Below are 21,773 nucleotides of genomic sequence, written 5' to 3' on the forward strand. Positions count from 1 at the left end.
GTGGGATATAACAAAGACTATGTGCAATTTAATTGATACCTAGCATGACACTTACGATAACCAGATACTTAAATGAAAAAAAAAACAAATGGCATCTTATCAACCTAAAAAATATGTTTACAGTGGCTCATAATTCACCCTTTTCTACATGTCTATCAAATGGGAATATAAAATTTTAAAGCATTTATAGAAGTTTTCCAAATTGTTTTTAAGATATGAATGCCAAACTTTATAAACTATAATCATTTTATTTCTTGCATTACATATCAATTAAGTTTTATTTTGCTGGTTCTTTATTACCAGATTTGAAAATTTCAAACAGCAATCATTAGCCTCTGTATATCTGTGTGCTGACTGTTCAAACTTTTCAAATCCGGTAATAAAAATCAACCAGCAAAATAAATTTAGCTGACAAAATAATTACCTTGCATTACATGTCAAAATATGGCTGAGTTAGGCCATGGTTTTTCAGATAGTGTGTTAAATATTTTTGTGTGTGTTTGTGAATAAGATGAGGTGATATGACAAAGTAATGCCATAGGATTCAGTAGATAGATAACATCTTTAGGAAATCTACACACTGTCACAGAAATGATGTTTTACCTGGCAGAATTTTTCACTGCTGTTTTAAAGTTCCTTATATCTTTTTGCCTTTTTAAATTTGCAATAGCAGAGACAGCAATGAAAGAGAAATACAATCACAGTATTGACAAAGCTACTTAAAAAAAAAAAAAAAAGTTTGGTTGATTACCTAAATCTCCCAGAGAGCAAAAGACCATTCATTTGCCTGAAGTATTCCTTTTAGCTCCTCAAGTTCAGCATGTTCTTTTGCATACATTCGTTTCAAGTTTTCTACATGCTGAATCATTACTTCTACTGCTTTGCTGACACGGCTCTCCTAAGGAGAAGAATCAATATGAATACTCTTATGTGGCTCAACTGAAAGCAATTAATCATCTTCTCCCTACCCCTACCAAAAAAAAATACATAATAGGGATGTGAATCGTTTTTGTGCACGATACAATACAAATGCCCCTGATTTATCGTCAGGGGGCATTTGTATTGTATCGTTAAATAGGGCACGGGAATTATTTGGGGGAGGGCGGGAAAAACCGGCACACCAAAACAACCCCTAACCCACCCAGACTCTTTAAAACCAATTCCTTACCCTCCCCCACCCTCCCAAACCCCCCAAAATGTTTAAATTACCTGGTGGACCAGTGGTGGGGGGGGGGGGGGGGCCGGCGCGATCTCCCGCTCTCGGGCCATCGGCGCCATTTGGCTGCCACTAATTAAAATGGCGCCGATGGCCCGATAAAAAAAAAAATAACCCACCCGACCCTTTAAATCGACCCCACCCTCCTGACCCCCCCAAAACCTTTTAAAATTACCTGGTGGTCCAGGGGGGCTCGGAGAGAGGAGATCAAGGGGGGCCTCGGGGAGAGATTTCCCATTCCCAGGCATCAAGCTGTTCTAAAAAAAAAAATGGCACCGATGCCCCTTTTGCCCTTACCATGTGACAGGGTATCCGTGCCATTGGCCGGCCCCTGTCACATGGTAGGAGCACTGGATGGCGGTCACCATCTCCATCTTTACTCATCAGCCCCTATTATAGAGTATAGTATAATAGGGGCTGATGAGTAAAGATGGCCGGCGCCATTTTTAAAGATGGCGCCGGCCATCCAGTGCTCCCTACCATGTGACAGGGGCTGTCCAATGGCACGGATACCCTGTCACATGGTAAGGGCAAAGGGGCATCGGTGCCATTTTTTTTTAGAACAGCTGATGCCTGGGAACGGGAAATCTCTCCCCGAGGCCCCCCTGGATCTCTCCTCTCCCCGAGGCCCCCCTGTATCTCTCCCCGAGGCCCCCCTGGACCACCTAGTAATTTTAAAAGGTTTTGGGGGAGGTCGGGAGGGTGGGGTCGATTTAAAGGGTCGGGTGGTTTGTTTTTTTTAGGGGCGCGGGCGTCCCTAAAAAAAAAAATTAGTGATGTGAATTGGAATCAGAAACGATTCCAATTCACATATCTTAACGATCAGATTCCCCCCCCCTCCCACCCCAGCCGAATCTGATCGTTAAGACGATCTGGCACACGATTCACATCTCTAATACATAATCTTAATAAATGAAAAATTATTTTCTATTAATCTTTTAGAACACTGAATTATAAAATATGTAAAAATTAAGCTCTTACATATTTGAGACTAATTGGCACATGAAGTATGTTCACATTTCAAAATGAGATCCCAAAAGTGTCTCCAAATGGATTTAATTTTGTGCATACTATGACAGGAATGAAGGACACTCTTAAACCACAGTATGTTGGCTATGATCTCACTCTCTCAACATTATTACTACTGGTCTTAATACTTGCATTGTGCAAGCTTTGCTAATAATTAAAATCAATAAATTAGTCACTACGACGGCAATTCGCAAAGTCATTTCTGTCAGCAACAGTGTTTTACCCTGGTAATGAAGAGTATGAAAATTGCCAGTCACCCCCATCATGGCAGGTAAAAGTATCCATTATTATATTCGGCAAACCGCGGGCTAACCCCACGAGAAACACAGCCCTCACACATCTCGGGCTGGGCCCCGGTCATGGCAACATGCCCTTGCGGCAGGATGCTGCTCTCCTCCATGCCAGACCCCACTCTTGTTTGCGACAGCACAATGCTGGCTTGCATCACAGCTCGATACAGCAGATTCTGTGCTGCCGCGCCTCCCCATAAGTGGGTGTGTACTGCAGCCAACGTTGCCAGATTTAAAGAGCCCACAGCGGAAAAAGTCCCACAGCTATGCTTGACCACCTCATGCAGCCAGATCTATAAAAGGCCCTCCAGACCATCACATGTCATTGCCTCGGCAATAGGTCTCCCTGCACAGTGGCAGTGAATATTGCTCCAGCATCCTGTCTCAGTTCCAGCGTTCCTTGTCTTCAGTTTTTCTATGCCTCCCTTGCTGCCCGCTTGTTGTTCTCCTAGCCTTCCTGCCCTGCCTATCCGTCCCGCCTTTCTCTTTGGATGGATACCTGATATGGAACTTGGCCTGACTTCTGGATACTCTTGATCACCACCTGCCACTGACTACTGCCTGACTCCTGGACACTCTTGATCACTGCCTGCTACTGACCTCTGTCTGCCACCTGATGTGCCTCACCTACACCCTACTCTGACCCAGCTTCCTGGATGGATCTATCCGCATCAGCAGAGGCTGCTGGCCCCAGCACTCAAAGGTCCAACCCAAGAGAAGCATGGGCTGGTCAAGGCAAAGCTCTAGCTAGGCCTCTGCTTCGCTTGAGTCCGCCTGCCAACAATGGGGACCTGCAGGGCTCTTCCCTGCAGGTTGCTTCAACACTGCCTCGGTCTAAGGGTCCACAAACACAATAAGGTGCCCAAGGCCTTTGATCTGGCGGACTTGACATCTCTGCAAGCCATCCCGGGTCTCGCCCACCAGCTACAGGATCAGCAAAAATCCAGGAACTCCTGGCAGCTCCCATGGACCAACTGTCCATGCAACCGGATGCACTCATTACTTCAGTGGCCTCACCACCTCTCCTACGTCAGTACTGCTACCTCCTGTAGCCTCCAGCTGCTGGCCCCACCCCAGTTTGCTGGGGATCACAAGTGATAAGTTCTTGGAGGAGAAGTCCATTACCTGCTATTAAGTTGACTTAGAAAATAGCCACTGCTATTACTAGCAACAGTAGCATGGAATAGACTTAGTTGTTGGGTACTTGCCAGGTACTTATGGCCTGGATTGGCCACTGTTGGAAACAGGATGCTGGGCTTGATGGACCCTTGGTCTGACCCAGTATAGGCATGTTCTTATGCTGGGGGTTGCTGAATCAATGCCATGTGCACTTTTCCTTACAAGCACCATTGTTTCCTGATGATCTGTCCAAGACTGCCTATATTCTCTCCCTATTGGATGGAACAACCGTAGCGTGGGCCTCCCCATTCTGGGAGTGTGAAGATCCACTGCTGCAAAACTTGCAACAATTTAGTGAACTGTTTAAGATTGTCTTTGAAGATCCTGGCCACAATGGATTGCGACTTACTCTACCATCCGCCACAGCTCCAGAACCCTGGCAGAGTATGCAATAGAATGTTTGTACCCTAGCAACAGAGCTAAACTGGTGGGAGGACTGCCTCATTACAATCTTTCTTGAAGGTGTCTCCTCCAAGATTATGGATGAGCTTGCTGCTTGGGATCTCCCAGCCTCCCTAGAGGGATTCATCGCGCTGACTGGAAAAATTAACCATCTCCAGCAGTGGTCACGAGAGGTTCGTCCTCTAAGGAATATTACATTGGCACCCCAGTTCCAACACCCACTTTTTTCTCTGGCTCCTGCTCCTTCGACCACTACCCTTCCTGAAGAGCCCAATCAAATGGGTTGCAGCTGTTTGGCCCCAGAGGAGAGGCTCCGCTGTAGACAACAGGGCCTATGCTTATACTTTGCTAGCTGGGGACATCTGCTGGCCCAATGCCTGCTGAAGTCAGGAAACTCCAGTACCTATGATCCAGCATGGAGATAACACAAGGCCTTACTGTTTCAGCTCCCCAACTAATACTTCCCGTGATGTTGGAGTTGGGTTCCATACGCTCCTCCACACAGGCATATGTGGATTCAGGCTCTGGAGGGACCTTTATCCTGAAAGAACTTGTGGATCAACTCCTCATTCCCAAAGTCAAAAGGGCCTCTCCCTTGATAATCTCCTCCTACAGAGACCCTTATCCAGGCTAGGTCACCCTGACCATGGTGCCAGTAAACCTTTGCACTGGCCTCATATCTGGAAGACTCAGCCTACGAGTAATCTGATCTACAGGGCCATCCACCCCATTGTTCTGCAATTACCCTGGCTCCAACAGCATTGTCCACACTGAGTGGGCTATTCTGCAACTCACCCTGTTGGGTCAAGAGTGTATGTGGAATCCTGCCTGGAGCATGTGAAATCTAACTGACACATGACCATGGTTACAACTCTTCCAGGGCTTCCCCCGCAGTACGCATAGTTTAAAAAAAAAAAAATGATATCCTTAAAGGCAGAGATCCTGCCTCCTCACTGCACATACGACTGTCGGACTGAGCTCCTCCCAGATACCAAATCTCCCACGGAAAGAGGCTACCCAACTCTTTGCCACTGTGCCTCTCTACACTGCCAAATTTAGACAGCATACTCAGAGAAAAGACCTGCCATATGGCTTGATGTCCTCACGCAATCAGACCTATAAAAGGCCTTCCAGCCTTTCATGTCCTTGTTTCAGCAACAAGTCTCCCTGCTACAGCAGTGCATATTGCTCCAGCATCCTGTCTCAGTTCCAGTATTCCTTGTCTTCAGTTCTTCCGTTCCAGCATCATGCTGTCTTCAGTTCCTCCATACCTCCCTTGCTGCCCTCTAGTTCTTCTCCTAGCTTTCCTGACCTGCCTATCCATCATACCTTTCCCTTCAGACGCATACCTGATATGGACCTTGGCCTGAATTCTAGATACTCTTGATTGCCACCTGCCACTGACCACTGCCTGACTCCTAGACACTCAATCGCCAACTGCCACTGACCTCTGCTTGCCACCGGATATAACTCACCTATGCCCACTCTGACCCAGTTACTTTGACGGATCTCTGTCATCAGCAGAGGCTCCCACCTAAGACCTGCCAGCCCTGGCACCCAAGGGCTCAATCCAAGGAGAATGTAAGCTGGTAAAGGCAAAGATCCAGGTGGACCTCCGCTTTGTCCGGGTCCACCTGCAGACAGTCAGGATCTGTAGAGCTCTTCTCTGCAGGTTGCTTCAATCCCGCCTAGGTCTAAGGGTCCATGAAATCACCACCCATGCTGGTCACACTATGAGTACTTTTAACTGTGGCATAAAGAAGCAGGACTTATGCATGGCAAAAAATGTCAAAGGAGAAGGCATGTGCTGGGATTTCATTTTGAAAGCCTCTCACGTACTTTTGCACCTATTTTAAGGCAGGGGGAAAAGTGCACAAAGTAGAAAGTACTTGCATTCCTGTGGCAACCCGCAGGGAGTTCCCCTTTAAAAAGTTATCTTGCAAGCCCACAGGTACATGTGTTTTCATGATTGCCCTACATGCAGTTTTATAATTAACAATATTCAACTTTCACTGTCAGGGTGGCAGGATATGTCCATATAAAATCTTTGAAATGCAGAGATAACCACTTTAGTGTTGCTTGGTTGTCACCTGACTGCTACCTGATGAATTGCTCCCAGCATCTCTGCCCTCCATGCAACTCTGGCTGCGTGCTGGTTTAGGAACTCCAAGCTTTTTTCCAATTTCTTAATGATTTCTTGTGACTGATTATCTTCTTCACATACAGGGTTTAAGGACTAGGGGATAAAACAATATACAAAACAAAAAAAGGTTCATAATTACAATGAGATTTAAAGTAAATTATCACAGCACCCCAATATTATTGTAAAGCACCTCTAGTGGCTCTGTTCAGTGATGAGTGCTACTGAGGGCAGGAGAACGTACCCTTCCAGAGAATCTCAGTCTTCACTGGGAAGAAAAGAGGGAGAGATGTGTGGATGTGTGGATGTGTGTGTGTGTGTGTGTGTGTGTGTGTGTTGGAGGGTGGCTTCTGTTAGAGAGAGAGAGATGATACAGACAGGGTGCAGTCTTGCTGAGGGGGCAGAGATGGAGTGTTGAGGATGTCTTGCATGGGGCTGTTTGTTACACCAGGGAATAAAAGAAGATATTTTACATCTAAGCAGCCCATTCCCATCAGGCAACATAGCATAGGGGGATTTCAAATAGTAGTCGTATGCACAGATTGTGGCTACCGTACACACCACTACCATGACCAAAATTTAAATTCTAATAAAAAACTCTTTGCATGGCACGTTACGGTTTTGCAGGTATGTTAAATGTTTTGCAAGCTCATGCTAAAAATTTTAATCTAAATTTTATTACATAGGCCCTATCATAGAGAGCAGTTATAATATATGTTGCTATATTTTAGCTTAAATGTATAAATCTATTGTACTATACAAACTGCAAAATTACTTTCTTCATGCTATCCTCTCCCCCTATAAAAATAAACACTCACCTCCAATAATTTTAAACAGTTGGTTATCTCCTTTTTCAAGTTTTCCTCAGCTAAGTCTCGAGATCTTTCTTCAAGTCTAAGTCTCTTATCCAATGTGAATAAGTCACATGTGAAACCCAAAGACAATCGAAGAAATTCTTCCTGCCATTGATAAAAAGGAAAGCATCAGTATAGTATACGACAGATTTAGGATTTTGTTGCCCCTAGGCACTGTTGAGCCCTCTCGCCCTCCTCACACCTTTCCTGCCTTCAGACAAGGGACAACAGAGCAGAACAGCAGCTTTCTTTATCCTGCTCTATGTGCTTCAGGTTCACCTCCTTCCTTCATGTCCATGTTCAACAGGGAAAGAGAGGCTGGATAAGGGAGCAGAGTAGCTTTTCTTTGCTGCCTGCTATGTGTTCTGGCCTCACCTCTCCCCTCCTTTGCCCTGCACAGGACAGAAGGGGAGGGATTGGAACTAGGAGTACAGCAGTTTTTCTTTGCTCTGTCCCTTCCAGCCTCATCCTTCCCCTCTTGTTCTCTGTACTGGGAGGGGAAGGGATAGAGCAGGAAGCAGAAGGCTATTCTCTGCTAAATGAGGTTCTGCAGAGTTTGGAGGCAACAACTCTTCAACTGGCCTGCTGTCCCCCAGATTTAGCTGTCCTAGGCACAGGCCTAACCATATGCCTATTGACAAATATAGGCTTGACAGTTTACACAAAATCTATTTTTGTATATCAAAATTTTTAAACACTGAAGTTGCTTAAAAATGCCAGTAACACCTTTGAGAAACAGAATTAAGTCCAAGCCATAAACTGCCAGAGATGCCTATTGAATTTTAATGAGGAATAATGATTAATATAAACCATGCTCTGTGCCATAAATTTATAAATAGATTCCTTTCCATCTTATGAAAGCAACAGCCAAGTTGTACTAGTTTTGATCCACATAAAGGGAAGGGGCATTAAACTGTTATACACTGTCAGACTGGCAGGCTGGAGTCAGGGAGCACACCCACAGAGAGTTGGTACAGGACTGGAGCTGGTCTTCTGCCTATACAACCCTCTCCCCTGACAGGTTGAGCCCTTGGGTTCTGGGGGCTGGTAGGACTTGTCTTCTATATGACAGCGCATGGACTGGAAGCTGGATACAGACTGGGAGCTGAGGGAAGCACAGGCTGAAAGCTGGACACACATCACAAGCTGGGGACCTGAAGCAGGGACTGGCTGAGAGCTGAAACCAGGTACTGAGGGCAGGCAGGGGAGGGATACAGACAGGGCTAAACCAGGACAATGGCAAGTATTTATTTATTTAAAAATTGTTTGTATACCGCTTTTACAAAATAATATTTGATCAAAGTAACAAATTATCAATTCTTAAAAGACTTTAAACATAGGTGCTATAATAAACTGCATTATAAAGGGTTTAAGGTAAACGAGGGAGGGTGGAAGGAGGGAGATTAGTATGGAAGACTAACAATACGAGAGGAAAGTATGAATCAGAGAGAGAGTACAAAAAGTTATTGTCTCATTAAATGTTGAAATGCTTTTGAAATAAATGGGTTTTTAATGCTTTCTTAAACTCTTGTGTATGTGTTATGAGACGGAGTGAATCGGGTAAAGAATTCCAAAGGAAAGGAGCCGCCACTGAGAAAGCTCTAGGAAACAGATCAGTGTTGAACCCACCAAGATTAGGACAGAAACTAGGCTTGTAACAGAGAACAAGAAAGCCCAACAGGGCACAAGACTGAGCAAGGTAATTCTTGTAGGCCTAGAGGCTATAAGGTAAGACAGAAAAGTGCAGAAGGGCACAGAGCACGGCAAGGAGGTCTGAGAGGCTGCAGAGCAACGCCAGAAGGCTTGGAATGGTCCAGAGCAAGGTAAAAGGCCTCAAGGCATGACAGGAGGCCTGAGGCCACAAAGCTAGACAAGGCAGAAGGCCCAGATAAGCCTCAAGGCTAGGGCAAGGCAGAAGGCCCAGATAGGTGCACCCCTTCTGACAGTTTTTTCTCTTTGTCAGAATGGGGAGAAAAAGAAAGAGAAGGCTTTTTTCAGCTCCCCAGGTGACTCCACCTATAATTGGGCCCTTGGATCAACACTTCATGGGAACAACTACTTCCAGGGAGGAAGGTGAAGTGGAAGTAATTGGAACTTCAGGTGAGCTTATATTAAGTATGGATGGTATGACTCCTCCCCCTGCACCTCATTTGGAATCATCTGGGGATTTAATAGCATCTGGGACCTTATCTAATGTAGATTCAATGAACTTGGAGCCTCAACAACACTCTCTAGCTAATTGTTTGACATCAACTTCTACTAGTACTCCAATCCCTCAGAGTCAGGATTTGGTTATCCAGACCAGTGCCCATCAGCAACTGGAAAATGAAGATCTTGAATTATTGGTCCCGATCCCAAAACCAGGTTTTCAGCTCCCAGAAAATAAACTACATCTACCAGGTGAACCGGGAGAACCAGACACTAACTTTAAGAGACATTTGGAGAGCAGTCTCACGAATGGAGGCTATTTCTCAACCTGTCTCCCAATTATCTGATTATACTGTAAAAGCCTCTAAAAAGCTTCTGGACTTGGAACATAGAACAGCTGCAATAGAGAGACAACTAGTAATCTTTAACTAAACCTTTAACATACAATCTGTTATGACTGAGTATTAAAGATAGCTTATGTTTACATAATAGAATTGAACAACTAGATAATGCTATGAGAAATAACTTAAAATTTGTGAACTTTCCAAAACTAGATTGTCACCAATAGAATTGCTTAGGAAATATATCAGTGAAGTTTTACAAATAAAGAGATCAAATTATTCTTCCGGAATATAAGCATGTGCAGGGTCCCGAGGGGGGCTCCGATAATTTAGTATTAGATAATAGTCCAAATGTATCGGAGTTTTTCCAGGACTCTCAGGATATTATAACTAAAAGAGTCAACTTATTGGTTACCTTTGCAGTGGTTATGGATAAGGATTTAATTTTTAAATAATATTTTAAATTTAAATCTGTAGAATTTTGTGGTCATAAGGTTCTTGTGATCCCAGATGTATCCCACGAAACAACTTTGGAGGAAGTTATTTCTTTCAAATAAGCAGCATACGATTTTACTTGGTGCTACTTTTTTCCTCAAGTTTCGCTCTAAGTGTTTGGTAACTTACCCAGGGAAATCGTATATGTTCCTAGATCCAGTTCTTTGGATGCTAAATCCTCAATGGTTATTACAGATAGAGTTACTTAGCAGGGAGTGCATGAGGACAACCATAGATCAACCTTCCTGCCATATTTTTCAGGACTTGCAACCTGTGGCTATATTAACTGGTAACTCCACCAGTAATCAATCTGGGGCAAAATAAAAGTCTGTACCACCAACAGAAAAACTACCAAAGATAAAATTGCCCGAAGTTTCCTCAACCTACGCTTGAAAAATATTTGATGAGCTACAAAAATCCCAATGATCATCACAAATCACCCCCAAATTCTTTACTTTAGAACTAACTCCTAACACCAATCCTTCTAACTTTAGTTTCAACGATCTTTGTAAAACATCCTCTTTTCCAGTATACAACCACTCTGGTTTCCCTATATTCAACACTAAACATAAGAAAAAAAAAACAACTTAGGAAGCAAGCCCAAATTCCCATTGATTTTCTTTATAGCCTCCTCAAGATTATATCCAGCTGAAAAAATCAATTGCATATCATCATAAAGAAATCCCTTAAACTCCAGTTCTCTAACCAACTTCCTCAGTGGCTATATAAAAACATTAAACAGGGGGGGGGCGCTGTCGAGCAGCCGATGAGAGCAGTCGCATAGCTGCTGAGCTCCGCTCTCCCTGCAGCCCTCTTCCCGCTGAAATCCACACAAACGCAGCAATTTTTTGCAAAAATCACCCGAACAACGTCCGCTTTTGAAGCCCTTACTGCAACTGATGGCCACGAAACGGAAAACCGCGGATTTGCGCCAATTTTCGTATGGCAAGATCGCCCCGGACCCGGAACAAGATGGCGGCCCCGATGGTGACGGCGCCGCGAGCGCGGATGAAAATTCTCAGGCCTTGCTTGAATCGGGCCCCAGCAACCCGGCTGCCTCGGAGGGCACTCCCCTTACCCGGGAGGAAGCCAGACAATGGTTCATTGAGCTTCGGGGAGATATGAAGCAGCACAAACGTGACATCATGGACTCTGTGGCTGAGGTGAAAGAGGGCCTAGCAGCTCTGGGGACCCGAGTGGATGAAATTGACATTCGAGTTGAGTCACACGGGGAGGCCCTAAATACTGTATATTCACAAGGGCGGCAACACAGTGCTGATCTCCTGGCGCTGCAAGAGAAAATCGAGGACCTGGAAAATAGAAACAGGCGCCATAATCTTCGCATCCGGGGGGTTCCGGACACCACTGAGTTCACTGATGCCACCTTGGTGGCTCAGCAAATATGCCTGCACATCCTCACGGAACATAATACTGGCGCCACTAAGCCTTTGCCAGCACTCCCAGACATAATTTTGGATCGCGCACATAGGGCTTTGGGGCAGCGCAGGGACAAGCAGCCGCGGGACTTAGTTATCTGTTTCCACAGTTTCCAGCTAAAGGAGAGAGTTTATTCGGCTTCCCGCCTTATGAAGGAGATTATTTGGAATAATCATCATGTCACCATCTTTCAAGACCTGGCCCCTGTCACGCTGCAAAAGAGATACGAGCTGCGGGAAGTGACCCTGGCCCTCAGAGACAAGAATGTAAAATACCGGTGGACATTCCCCTTTGGATTGCTTTTTCAAGTTCAGGGGGTGACTTACAAGATCAAAATAAAGTGGAGGCGTTGGAGGCCTTCGCCAAGGCACAGATTCCGGCGCCATTCCAGGCGCCCAAGATGGCGACTCCGCCGGACAGATTGGACACGGCTCCCAGATGGCAGCGCACGGATAAGGGAGGGAAGAGGCTGCGGAGACAGTCTGACCTTCGCCGTTCGCCACTGCAGGATCAAGGTTGAAATGGCAGGACTGGCAGCTTCAGCTCTGGGACTGTTTAATTTAGTGCACCTTTGCTCATTCTTGCAAATGTGAGCACTTACCACTTGCTACACATGTGGCAGGGAACAGTGGGACACCAGGTGTGTTTTGCGTTGGATTTCTTGTTTGTTTCTATCAGCTGTTACAGTTATAGGTAGTTATTCAGCTTACTTATTATCGCTCTGGTGTGTGGTTGGGGGGTGGGGTGGGCGTGGGGGGGGAGGGGGAGTGGTGCAACCTGGTGACTGTTGGGTGTCGGGTGTGTCCAGGCCCCATTTCATGTGCCCTGTGGACGTCTGGATGGGCACAGTTGGAGTGAAGGGTAAACCAATCGGGAGTTCTGGACAATTCTTGTTCTTTTGGGATTGGGGAGGAAGCTTGGGGGGCTTTCACTTTTTCATTGGTCATCTTTAGCAGGAGGGGGTATTATCTCATAGCTCTGGATGACTCTAGCCACTGCTTAAGACAGTGGCTACCAAGCTCTTATTCTCTTAACGTGAAGGGGTTGAATACCCCGCGAAAGCGCTTGTTGCTCAAAAGGAGCTTCAACGGCAGGGGGCGGGAATAGCATTTATCCAAGAGACGCATGTCAGAAGGCACCATGAACGCTATTAGCTTTTCCTCAATACCCTATTTTCCTATTGGGCTGCCAGCACTAAGGAACAAAAAATAGTGCGGGGGTGGGTATCTTATTCTCAGCGACGTGCGTTCATGAGGAGTTATTTAATTGCTAGACCCTAATGGTAGATTTATTTTTTTTAAAATTAGGGTGGGGTAAGAATATCCTCTCTTTACTAAATGTTTACTTCCAAACACAGCTCAGATGGCTTTTTTGACTCGTATTGATGAGATATTACTGTTGCACTCCGAAGGGGATTTAATATTGGGGGGTGACTTCAATGCTACATTATCCCCCTCTTTGGACAGCAGTACAGGTGTTAGTACTGCTCTCAGGTTTCGGTCCCAATGGCGAGTTTTTCTTGATAATGGGGTGTGGTCGATATTTGGTGACAGAAGTACCCCACACTCTCGCTCTTATTCCTTCTACTACTCACATCCCATAGCACATATACTAGGATTGATTACTTCTTTGGTTTCTGCACAGATGCAAAATAGGGTACGTAAACAGAGATAGACCAATTACCTGGGTCTGACCATGCCCAATTTGGATAGAAGTTGATCTCCAGGATGCTGCCCCCGGGTACAGGCAGTGGAGGACTCAATGAAGGTCTACTTAAAGATCGTGCTTTTTGTTGCACAGATTGATCCAGTTGCAGTTTTTTTTTCGGGAAATCAGACGGGGGACACGAACCCCATGGTAATCTGGGAATGCTCTAAGGCTGTGATGAGGGTCTCTTTATCTCTCGGGCAGCCATTGCAATAGGACTCGGAGGCAACCAGGCCGCAGATTACTGGTAGATTTGGGGACCCTCACTGCACAACATAGCGTCACTTCCTCACCCTCGGTTTATCATAGTCTCCTCTCAGATTAAGGACCAACTCCGTTCACTGGTGATGAGGCTATTAGCCATCATATGCTTTTGTTGAAACAAGAAATTTTTTGAGGGAGGAAATAAAGTCGGGCGGTATTTGGCACAAAAATTGAGGGCTGGCGAGGACCCAGGCGAACGTCCGCTAAAATAAGTTGCCTCCGGGGGTTCTACTCACACCACGTCTGATAGTATACGGCGCGCTTTTACAGATTTTTACTCACATCTATACCTCCTCCGATGGCACGATTTCTGACTCTGCCATTGCTGACTATCTTGCATCTGTGCAATTACCTTCCCTGTCTGACTCCCAGCGGACTTTTCTTGACAAGCCCGTTGAGACTTGATGAAGTGCTCGCTGCCATTAACACCTGAAGTCCTGGTAAGGCCCCCGGTCTCGATGGCTTTACCGGTGGTTATTATCGCAAATTTTTCCCATCTCTTGGTGGGCCCCCTGACGGACGCCTTCAACTCCCTACTACTGGGGTCGACCATTGGGCGGGACGCTAATACCGCCGGTATCATGGTGTTTGCCTAAACCGGGCCGTGATCCCACCAAGTGCAGTTCATTCCGACCCATCTCCTAATAAATATCGACCTTAAAATTCTAGCTAGGTATTGGCAGCCCGACTTAATGGGGGTCTTACCATGTTTGGTACATAATGATCAGGTGGGTTTTGTGCCGGGTCGCTTGGCGGCGGACAATGTCCGGAGGATCGGGATATTATTGATCTGGTGCATGCTGATGGGGTACCAGCTGTCCTTCTTTCTCTCGACGCAGAGAAGGCTTTCGATCTAGTGCACTGGCCCTTTCTTTTCAAGACGCTAAACAACAATGGCTTTTGGCCCCTCTTTCGTGACGTGGCTGGAAAAATTGTATGACCAGCCCTCAGCCCGAGTTAAGGTTAATGGCAGCTATGGCACACCGTTGCCATTCAAAGGGGTACTAGGCAGGGATGCCCCTTGTCCGCCCTTATTATTTGCACTTTTCCTCGAGCCTTTTACCACCAGTGTCCGCAAATCCCAGGGGATATTGGGAGTCCGGAAGGGGGATCACCATTTTAAGATATCATTGTTCGCGGATGATGTGATGCTCACTATTACCGACCCGGGGACCTCACTTTCACAGGTCATGGTCGAATTAACACGCTTTACATTAGTGTCCGGGTTGAAGGTTAATTATGACAAGTCGGAGATTCTTAACCTCACCCTGTCTCCCTCCGAGGTGCAGTCATTGGAGCGACAATTCCCGTTTAAATGGGCCACTACATCCCTTAAATATTTAGGTGTCCGACTAGGCTCCAAGAACAGTCAGTTGTATGCCTTAAACTATACCCCTTTAGAACAAACCCTCCGTAAGGACTTACATAACTGGCAACATCAGATGAATTCTTGGTTGGGCAGGCTTGCCGTTACTAAAATGAATATCTTGCCTAGGCTTCTCTATTTCTTTACCACGATCCCTATCCTTTTGCCTACTACTGTCTTAAAAAAGTGGCAGCACATGCTCTGCAGTTATATCTGGCGCAAGCGACCTCCAAGGGTGGGCACGGACGACACTGTATAGGACCAAATTACAGGGGGGTGTCCAGCTCCTAATCTGCTGTGGTATTGACCTGGCGGCTCAGCTCCGGGCCCTGGTAGCCATTCACCGGACCTCTGACATCCCATAGTGGGTGTTATTAGAACAGGCCTTGGTGGGGAGGGTTCCTCTATCTGCTATTCCCTGGCAGCCACCTGTGACTGGGGGAAAACTTGCATATTTACCTTTTGCTCTCCGCACCACTCTCCAAGTATGGCGCCAGTGGAAGGCCAGGCTGGTGGGGCCCGCACGGTATACTACTATGACTCACCTACACACAGACACTGTTTATCCCCTTCGTGACACCTCAGCGCCAGTTCTGCGGTGGCTGTCAGTGGGTATCATTAGATTGGCGCATGTACAGTCTCAAGGGACCTTGTTTACCTTTGAGCAGTTACGTAGCCGACACAATCTAGGTGACGGGGACTTTTTGCACTATGCTAAACTTTACCATTTTGTCCGGCGGGGCACCCTACGGCTGACGGGTACTCTGTTCGAGACCTATTGTAAGCAAGCCTCTACTGTGCGGGGTGTCATCTCCAAAATATATGGTCTCTTTAACGGCCTATTGAAAGACATCCCACGCCACCGCACATTATGGGACCAGGATTTACCCTCTCCGCTAGAGGACACTGACTGGGATATTATATACTCCTTGGCCCATAAATGTTCCGTCTCGGCCAGTCTACAGGAAAACTGTTATAAATTAATCTACCGTTGGCACTACACACCGGAACGCCTTCATAAATTTCAGTCCACCATCTCTAACCGATGTTGGAGGGGTTGTGGTCACATTGGTACCTATTTCCACATATGGTGGGGGCATGCCCTAAAGTGGCCTTGACTTGGAGGGCGGTCTTGGATTGGCTCACGGAGATGGTGCTGACGCCGGTGCTAGCTGACCCACAGCATGCTCTTTTAGGTCTCCCCGTACCTAATCCAATAGAAAGATCACAAAAATTCCTTGTTGCACGTTTTTATTGCAGTCCGTATGGAGATTGCCTATTTCTGGAAACAAGCGAACGCACCCAGTTTGGCTAGAATCCAGCATAGGCTTCACACATATTACCAACTTAGCAGACTCACTGCGGTACACAGGGATCGTTTGGTGGTGTTTGAGCGGGTGTGGGGGCTGTTATAATCAGTGGCTCACTCTGCAACAGCGACCCACATAACTGTTGTTCACGGTGCGGGGCGGTCGAGGCCGGGAACCTGTCAGCCTTTTTTGGTGGTCTTTCTCTTCTGGTTTTTTTTTTTTTTTTATGTCTACTGGGCCTTCTTCCGATACATGTTTTTCCACTCTTTGCAGAATTTTAGCCTGCCAGAGCTCGATTTATCCTGTCCTGTCCTTGCTGTTAATGATATACTTCTATCTTTAGCGTGGATATGCTTCACTTCCTCTCTGTGACTAGATTGTTTCCCAACCTTTCCAAGCTAGCTCCACACTCCCGGTTGTGTTAGGGGGGGTGGGGGGTGGGGCAGATTGGGTTGGGGTTGCATATATCTTTACAAAACTTTGGTTAATCATCTATCATTAGTTCTGCCAGTCTTGCTGCATTTATATGTATGTTGCTATTACTACGGCATACTCATTGTGCTGCGTTATATTCTCTGTTATTTATGCTACTGTTCTGTATTTATGCTTTGTCTTGATTACCAATAAAAACCTTTTATACACAAAAAAAAAACATTAAACAGAGGGATAAAGGAGAACCCTTATGGACCCTCACACGCAAAACCAAATTGCTTTGATTGTTCCTCTTGCACTGGCACCACTGCTGATCTCAACCAAGTTAAAACCTACCCTTCTTCACATCTCTTCAACAAGAGAGTAGTATCCACCAGGTCAAAAGCACAAAACAAATCTTAAAAAAAAACCCAAATAAAATCAAACCACTGATTCTTTCTCCCTAAAAAACAAAACCTCTTCCTGAACTTCCAAAAGCACTGTGTCTGTACTATAACCCCATCAAAAACCTGATTGAAACATCTAACCCATTAATATCCTCCAATTATGAAGACAACTGAGAACATATGGCATGCTCAATAACCTTGGCCAGGCTATTAATGGACTACAACAGGCTATTTGCCACTGAACGATAGTTTGCACAACACCCCTTTTTCCAAAGTGGCCTTTTTCAAAACTGGAGTCACCATCTATTGTTTTAGCTGAGCTGGTATACAACCACTATTTAACGAGAAATTAACAATTTGCAGTAATTCCAATAGCAAATTGGCTGGCATAGTCTTTATTAAAAAAAAAAAAGAAGAACATAAGAAATTGCCATGCAGGATCAGACCAAGGGTCCATCAAGCCCAGCATCCTGTTTCCAACAGAGGCCAAACCAGGCCACAAGAACCTGGCAATTACCCAAACACCAAGAAGATCCCAAGCTACTGATGCAATTAATAGCAGTGACTATTCCCTAAGTAAACTTGATTAATAGCAGTTAATGGACTTCTCCTCCAAGAACTTATTCAAACCTTTTTTGAACCCAGCTACACTAACTGCACTAACCACATCCTCTGGCAATAAATTCAAGAGCTTAATTGTGTGTTGAGTGAAAAGAAATTTTCTCCGATTAGTCTTAATGTGCTACTTGTTAACTTATGGAATGCCCCTAGTCCTTCTATTATCCGAAAGTGTAAATAACCGATTCACATCTACTTGTTCAAGACCTCTCATGATCTTAAAGACCTCTATCATATCCCCCCTTAGCCGTCTCTTCTCCAAGATGAACAGCCCTAACCTCTTCAGGCTTTCTTCATAGGCGAGCTGTTCCATCCCCTTTATAATTTTGGTTATCCTTCTCTGTACCTTCTCCATCGCAACTATATCTTTTTTGATATGCGGCAACCAGAATTGTACACAGTATTCAAGGTGCGGTCTCACCATGGAGCGATACAGAGGCATGATGACATTTTACGTTTATTAACCATTCCCTCCTAATAATTCCTAACATCTGTTTGCTTTTTTGACTGCTGCAGCACACTGAGCCGACGATTTTAAAGTATTATCTATTATGATGCCTAGATCTTTTTCCTGAGTGGTAGCTCCTAATATGGAACCTAACATTGCATAACTACAGCAAGCGTTATTTTTCCCTATATGCAACACCTTGCACTTGTCTACATTAAATTTCATCTGCCCTTTGGATGCCCAATCTTCCAGTCTTGCAAGGTCCTCCTGTAATGTATCACAATCTGCTTGTGATTTAACTACTCTGAATAATTTTGTATCGTTCACAAATTTGATAACTTCACTCGTCATATTCCTTTCCAGATCATATATATATATATATATATATATATGATCTGGAAAGGAATATATTGAAAAGCACCGGTCCAAGTACAGATCCCTGTGGCACTCCACTGTTTACCCTTTTCCACTGAGAAAATTGACCATTTAATCCTACACTGTTTCCTGTCTTTTAGCCAGTTTGTAATCCACAAAAGGACATCACCTCCTATCCCATGACTTTTTATTTATTTATGCCATTTCTATACAGTCTTTAACAATACAATACAGGATTGACCAAAACTGTTTACAATAATTTAAAAAATAAAATCAATCAGAACATAATATAAATATACTATAGTAGAGCTAAGTAAAATACTATAGAATATAAAAGAGCAGATAAAGTAAAATAAAATATAAGTAAACCAATAAAATAAAAATCAGGAGGAAGAGTTTTCTTAAAGCTTCTCATGAGGAACTTTGTCAAAACGCCTTCTGAAATCCAAATATACTACATCTATCAGTTCACATCTTTATCCACATATTTATTAACCCCTTCAAAAAAATGAAGCAGATTTGTTAGGCAAGACTTCCCTTGGGTAAATCCATGTTGACTGTTTTCCTTTAAACCATGTCTTTCTATATGCTATAGTTTCCACTATTTTTTCCAGGCACTGAAGTCAGGCTCACTGGTCTATAGTTACCACCCGGATCACCCCTGGAGCCCTTTTTAAATATTAGGGTTACATTGGCCACCCTCCATTCTTCAGGTACAATGGATGATTTAATGGTAGGTTACAAATTTTTAACTAAAATAGTTCAGAAATTTCATTTTTTAGTTCCTTCAGTACCCTAGGATGCATACCATCTGGTCCAGATGATTTGCTACTCTTTAGTTTGTCAATCTGGCCTACTACATCTTCCAGGTTCACAGTGATTTGTTTCAGTTCGTCTGACTCATCACGCTTGAAAACCATCTCCGGAACTGATATCTTCCCAACATCCTCATTAGTAAACACGGAAGCAAAGAATTAATTTAGTCTTTCTGCAAGGTCAAGGATCTAGAGGACACATAGCTTACAAACAGATAACTTTTTCTGCAGTTCCTTCATCCCAACTGGGGAAAACTCTTCCAAGCCCCAAGTCTTCTCTCAAATACAAATCCCTACTATTACCCCCTGCCCCTCCAAATGGTTTTCAATCCCATCTCTTAACAAATGAAGAAGCACTACACTCCGGAGCCTTTCTGCCCTAAAAATCCTGATAGTCTAATGTTGCTGCTTTTCACTGCACAACATAAGGCTTGGACTCATTTCTAGCTCAAATGTCTGCACCATGGCCTCAGTATACCTATAGCTCCTGCAGGTCTCATGAGGATACTACATGGCCAGTCAAAAAGTATTTGAATTATTCATCTGTAGAGGGCAATATACATCTGATATGTGCTATACAGGACTTTTTTCAGGTGATACATGGCAGCACTGAGTGCTGGCATCTTTTTTTTAATATTCAAATGTTTTTATTGAGTTATAACATATAATAAACAGAAAAACAACCTTGCAATACAGCATATCAGACAAGAAAGCGATAAATACAGAGTGCAACTGAGTCATACACAGTTAAGAGAAAGATAATGACCATACAGAATAAATTTCAGGGATGATATCTTTAAATAATATTCTAAATGTCTCCACACCTTGGCCATTTGGCAACTCAGTGAAATTTTATAGCAACTGCTTTTTCATTTTTATGATACATACAAACGAAATTACACCAAAAATACTCATTAAGTATCTCACTATGCTTCCAGTTTGCAATAACCATTTTTATAGCCACAGCCAATAAAAAATCCAATACTTTCCTATTAGAGGGCAAAACTGAAAGAAGAAAAGCTACAGCTCGGAGTATGATTATGAGTATGATGGGGTAGGTAAAATTAACTATATGTGATGATATACTCCATAAAGATTTTCAAAATGCAAAGATGAGTGAACAATGAGAAAGCATATGAGGTAACGCTGCTTTCGGAGCGTTACAGGTCCAACATTTATGGTCATCAGGAAACACAGATCTGAAAGGTTTCCATAGAGCTCAAACTGCTTTATGCATAGTGAAAAACAAAGCCTGTGTAATACTGGAAGGTAGTGAAATATGAATGGATGAATTCCATAAATATGACCAATCAACTGCATCATCTGAACTATTTAATTCTGAAAGCAAAGTATTACACAGAGTGGTGTATTTCGGGAATCTGATCTGTTTAAGTGTTTTATATATAAATGAGGCTAGATGCCCTATTTGACTTATGTCTATATTCCTGCTAGCTTAGGAAGACTAGAGAGAGCAGCTCCAAAATGATAATTTTCACAGAGGTATAAAGTTTCAACTAGCGATTATGATTGGGATTAGGGCATTGCAAACTGAAGGATCATATCAAAGGAGAGCAATTTAATATCCCTGATTATATGCTCCAATAGCCAAAAACCACACAAGTGCCATGATTTCCAAAATAAACTTCTGTTGGCTTTCTTAATGTGAGAGTAGTATCATAGAGAAGAAAATTTGGACTAAATAAACTGATCACATTCCAAATATTACTAGCACATTGAATTAAACAAGAGTTTATCCATGAAAGAAGAAGGTAGTGACATACCTGGGATAATTACCAAAGGAAAAGGCTGCATCAAGTGGCGTTCAATAGTCAACCAACTGGGGTGGTTAGAAATTATTAATATCAAGTGCATCCAGAAATATCCAACCTGTTGCAGTTCTTTGCAGATGATACTAAGATCTGCAACAGGGTGGACACAGCTGAAGTAGAGATTTAAGAAAGCTTGAAAATTGGTTGAAGATTTGGCAGCTGGGATTTAATTCCAAGAAGTGCAATCAGGCATCTGGGATGCGGCAATCCAAAAGAGCTGTATGTGATGGGCTGAATGACTAATGTACACAGACTGGGAGAGGCAATCAGAAGGCAGGAAAGCAATGTGACAAGGCGATAGCTAAAGCCAGAAGGATGCTTGGCTGCATAAAGAGAAATAACTAACAGAAAAAAGGAGGCGATAATGCCCTTGTATAGGTCCTTGGTGAGGCCTTATCTAGAGTACTGTGTTCAGTACTCATACCCGTATCTCAAAAAGGATAAGGACAGGACGGAGGTAGTTCAGAGAAGGGTAACCAAAATGGTGCAGAGACTGTATTGAAGACTTATGAGGAAAGACTGAAGGATTTGAATATGTATACTCTGGAAGAGAGGAGGTGCACAATCTTTGAACCAGTTCTTTTGGAAAGGAAACTGTATAACTAGGGGTCATGAAATGAGACTCCAAGGGGGGTGACTCAGAATTAACTCAGTAAATACTTCTTCATGGAGAGGGTGGTGGATGCCTGGAA

The 21,773-nt window shown here is 44.1% G+C and overlaps 1 protein-coding gene across 5 annotated transcripts in view; it reads right to left on the reverse strand.

The window, feature by feature from the left end:
• Positions 1–21,773, reverse strand: part of LOC115090703 (lymphoid-restricted membrane protein-like) — a 1,037,620-nt gene that overhangs the window by 359,728 nt on the left and 656,119 nt on the right. For all 5 annotated transcript variants that reach the window (XM_029600146.1, XM_029600141.1, XM_029600144.1 and 2 more), the window contains exons 21-23: positions 7,075–7,215; positions 6,218–6,352; positions 752–898 (exon numbers count right to left, since the gene is read on the reverse strand). In XM_029600146.1, the coding sequence (XP_029456006.1) occupies positions 752–898; positions 6,218–6,352; positions 7,075–7,215 (423 nt within the window). The remainder of the gene's footprint in view (positions 1–751; positions 899–6,217; positions 6,353–7,074; positions 7,216–21,773) is intronic.

Source organism: Rhinatrema bivittatum, chromosome 4 (genome assembly GCF_901001135.1).
Source record: "Rhinatrema bivittatum chromosome 4, aRhiBiv1.1, whole genome shotgun sequence".
Taxonomy (NCBI): domain Eukaryota; kingdom Metazoa; phylum Chordata; class Amphibia; order Gymnophiona; family Rhinatrematidae; genus Rhinatrema; species Rhinatrema bivittatum.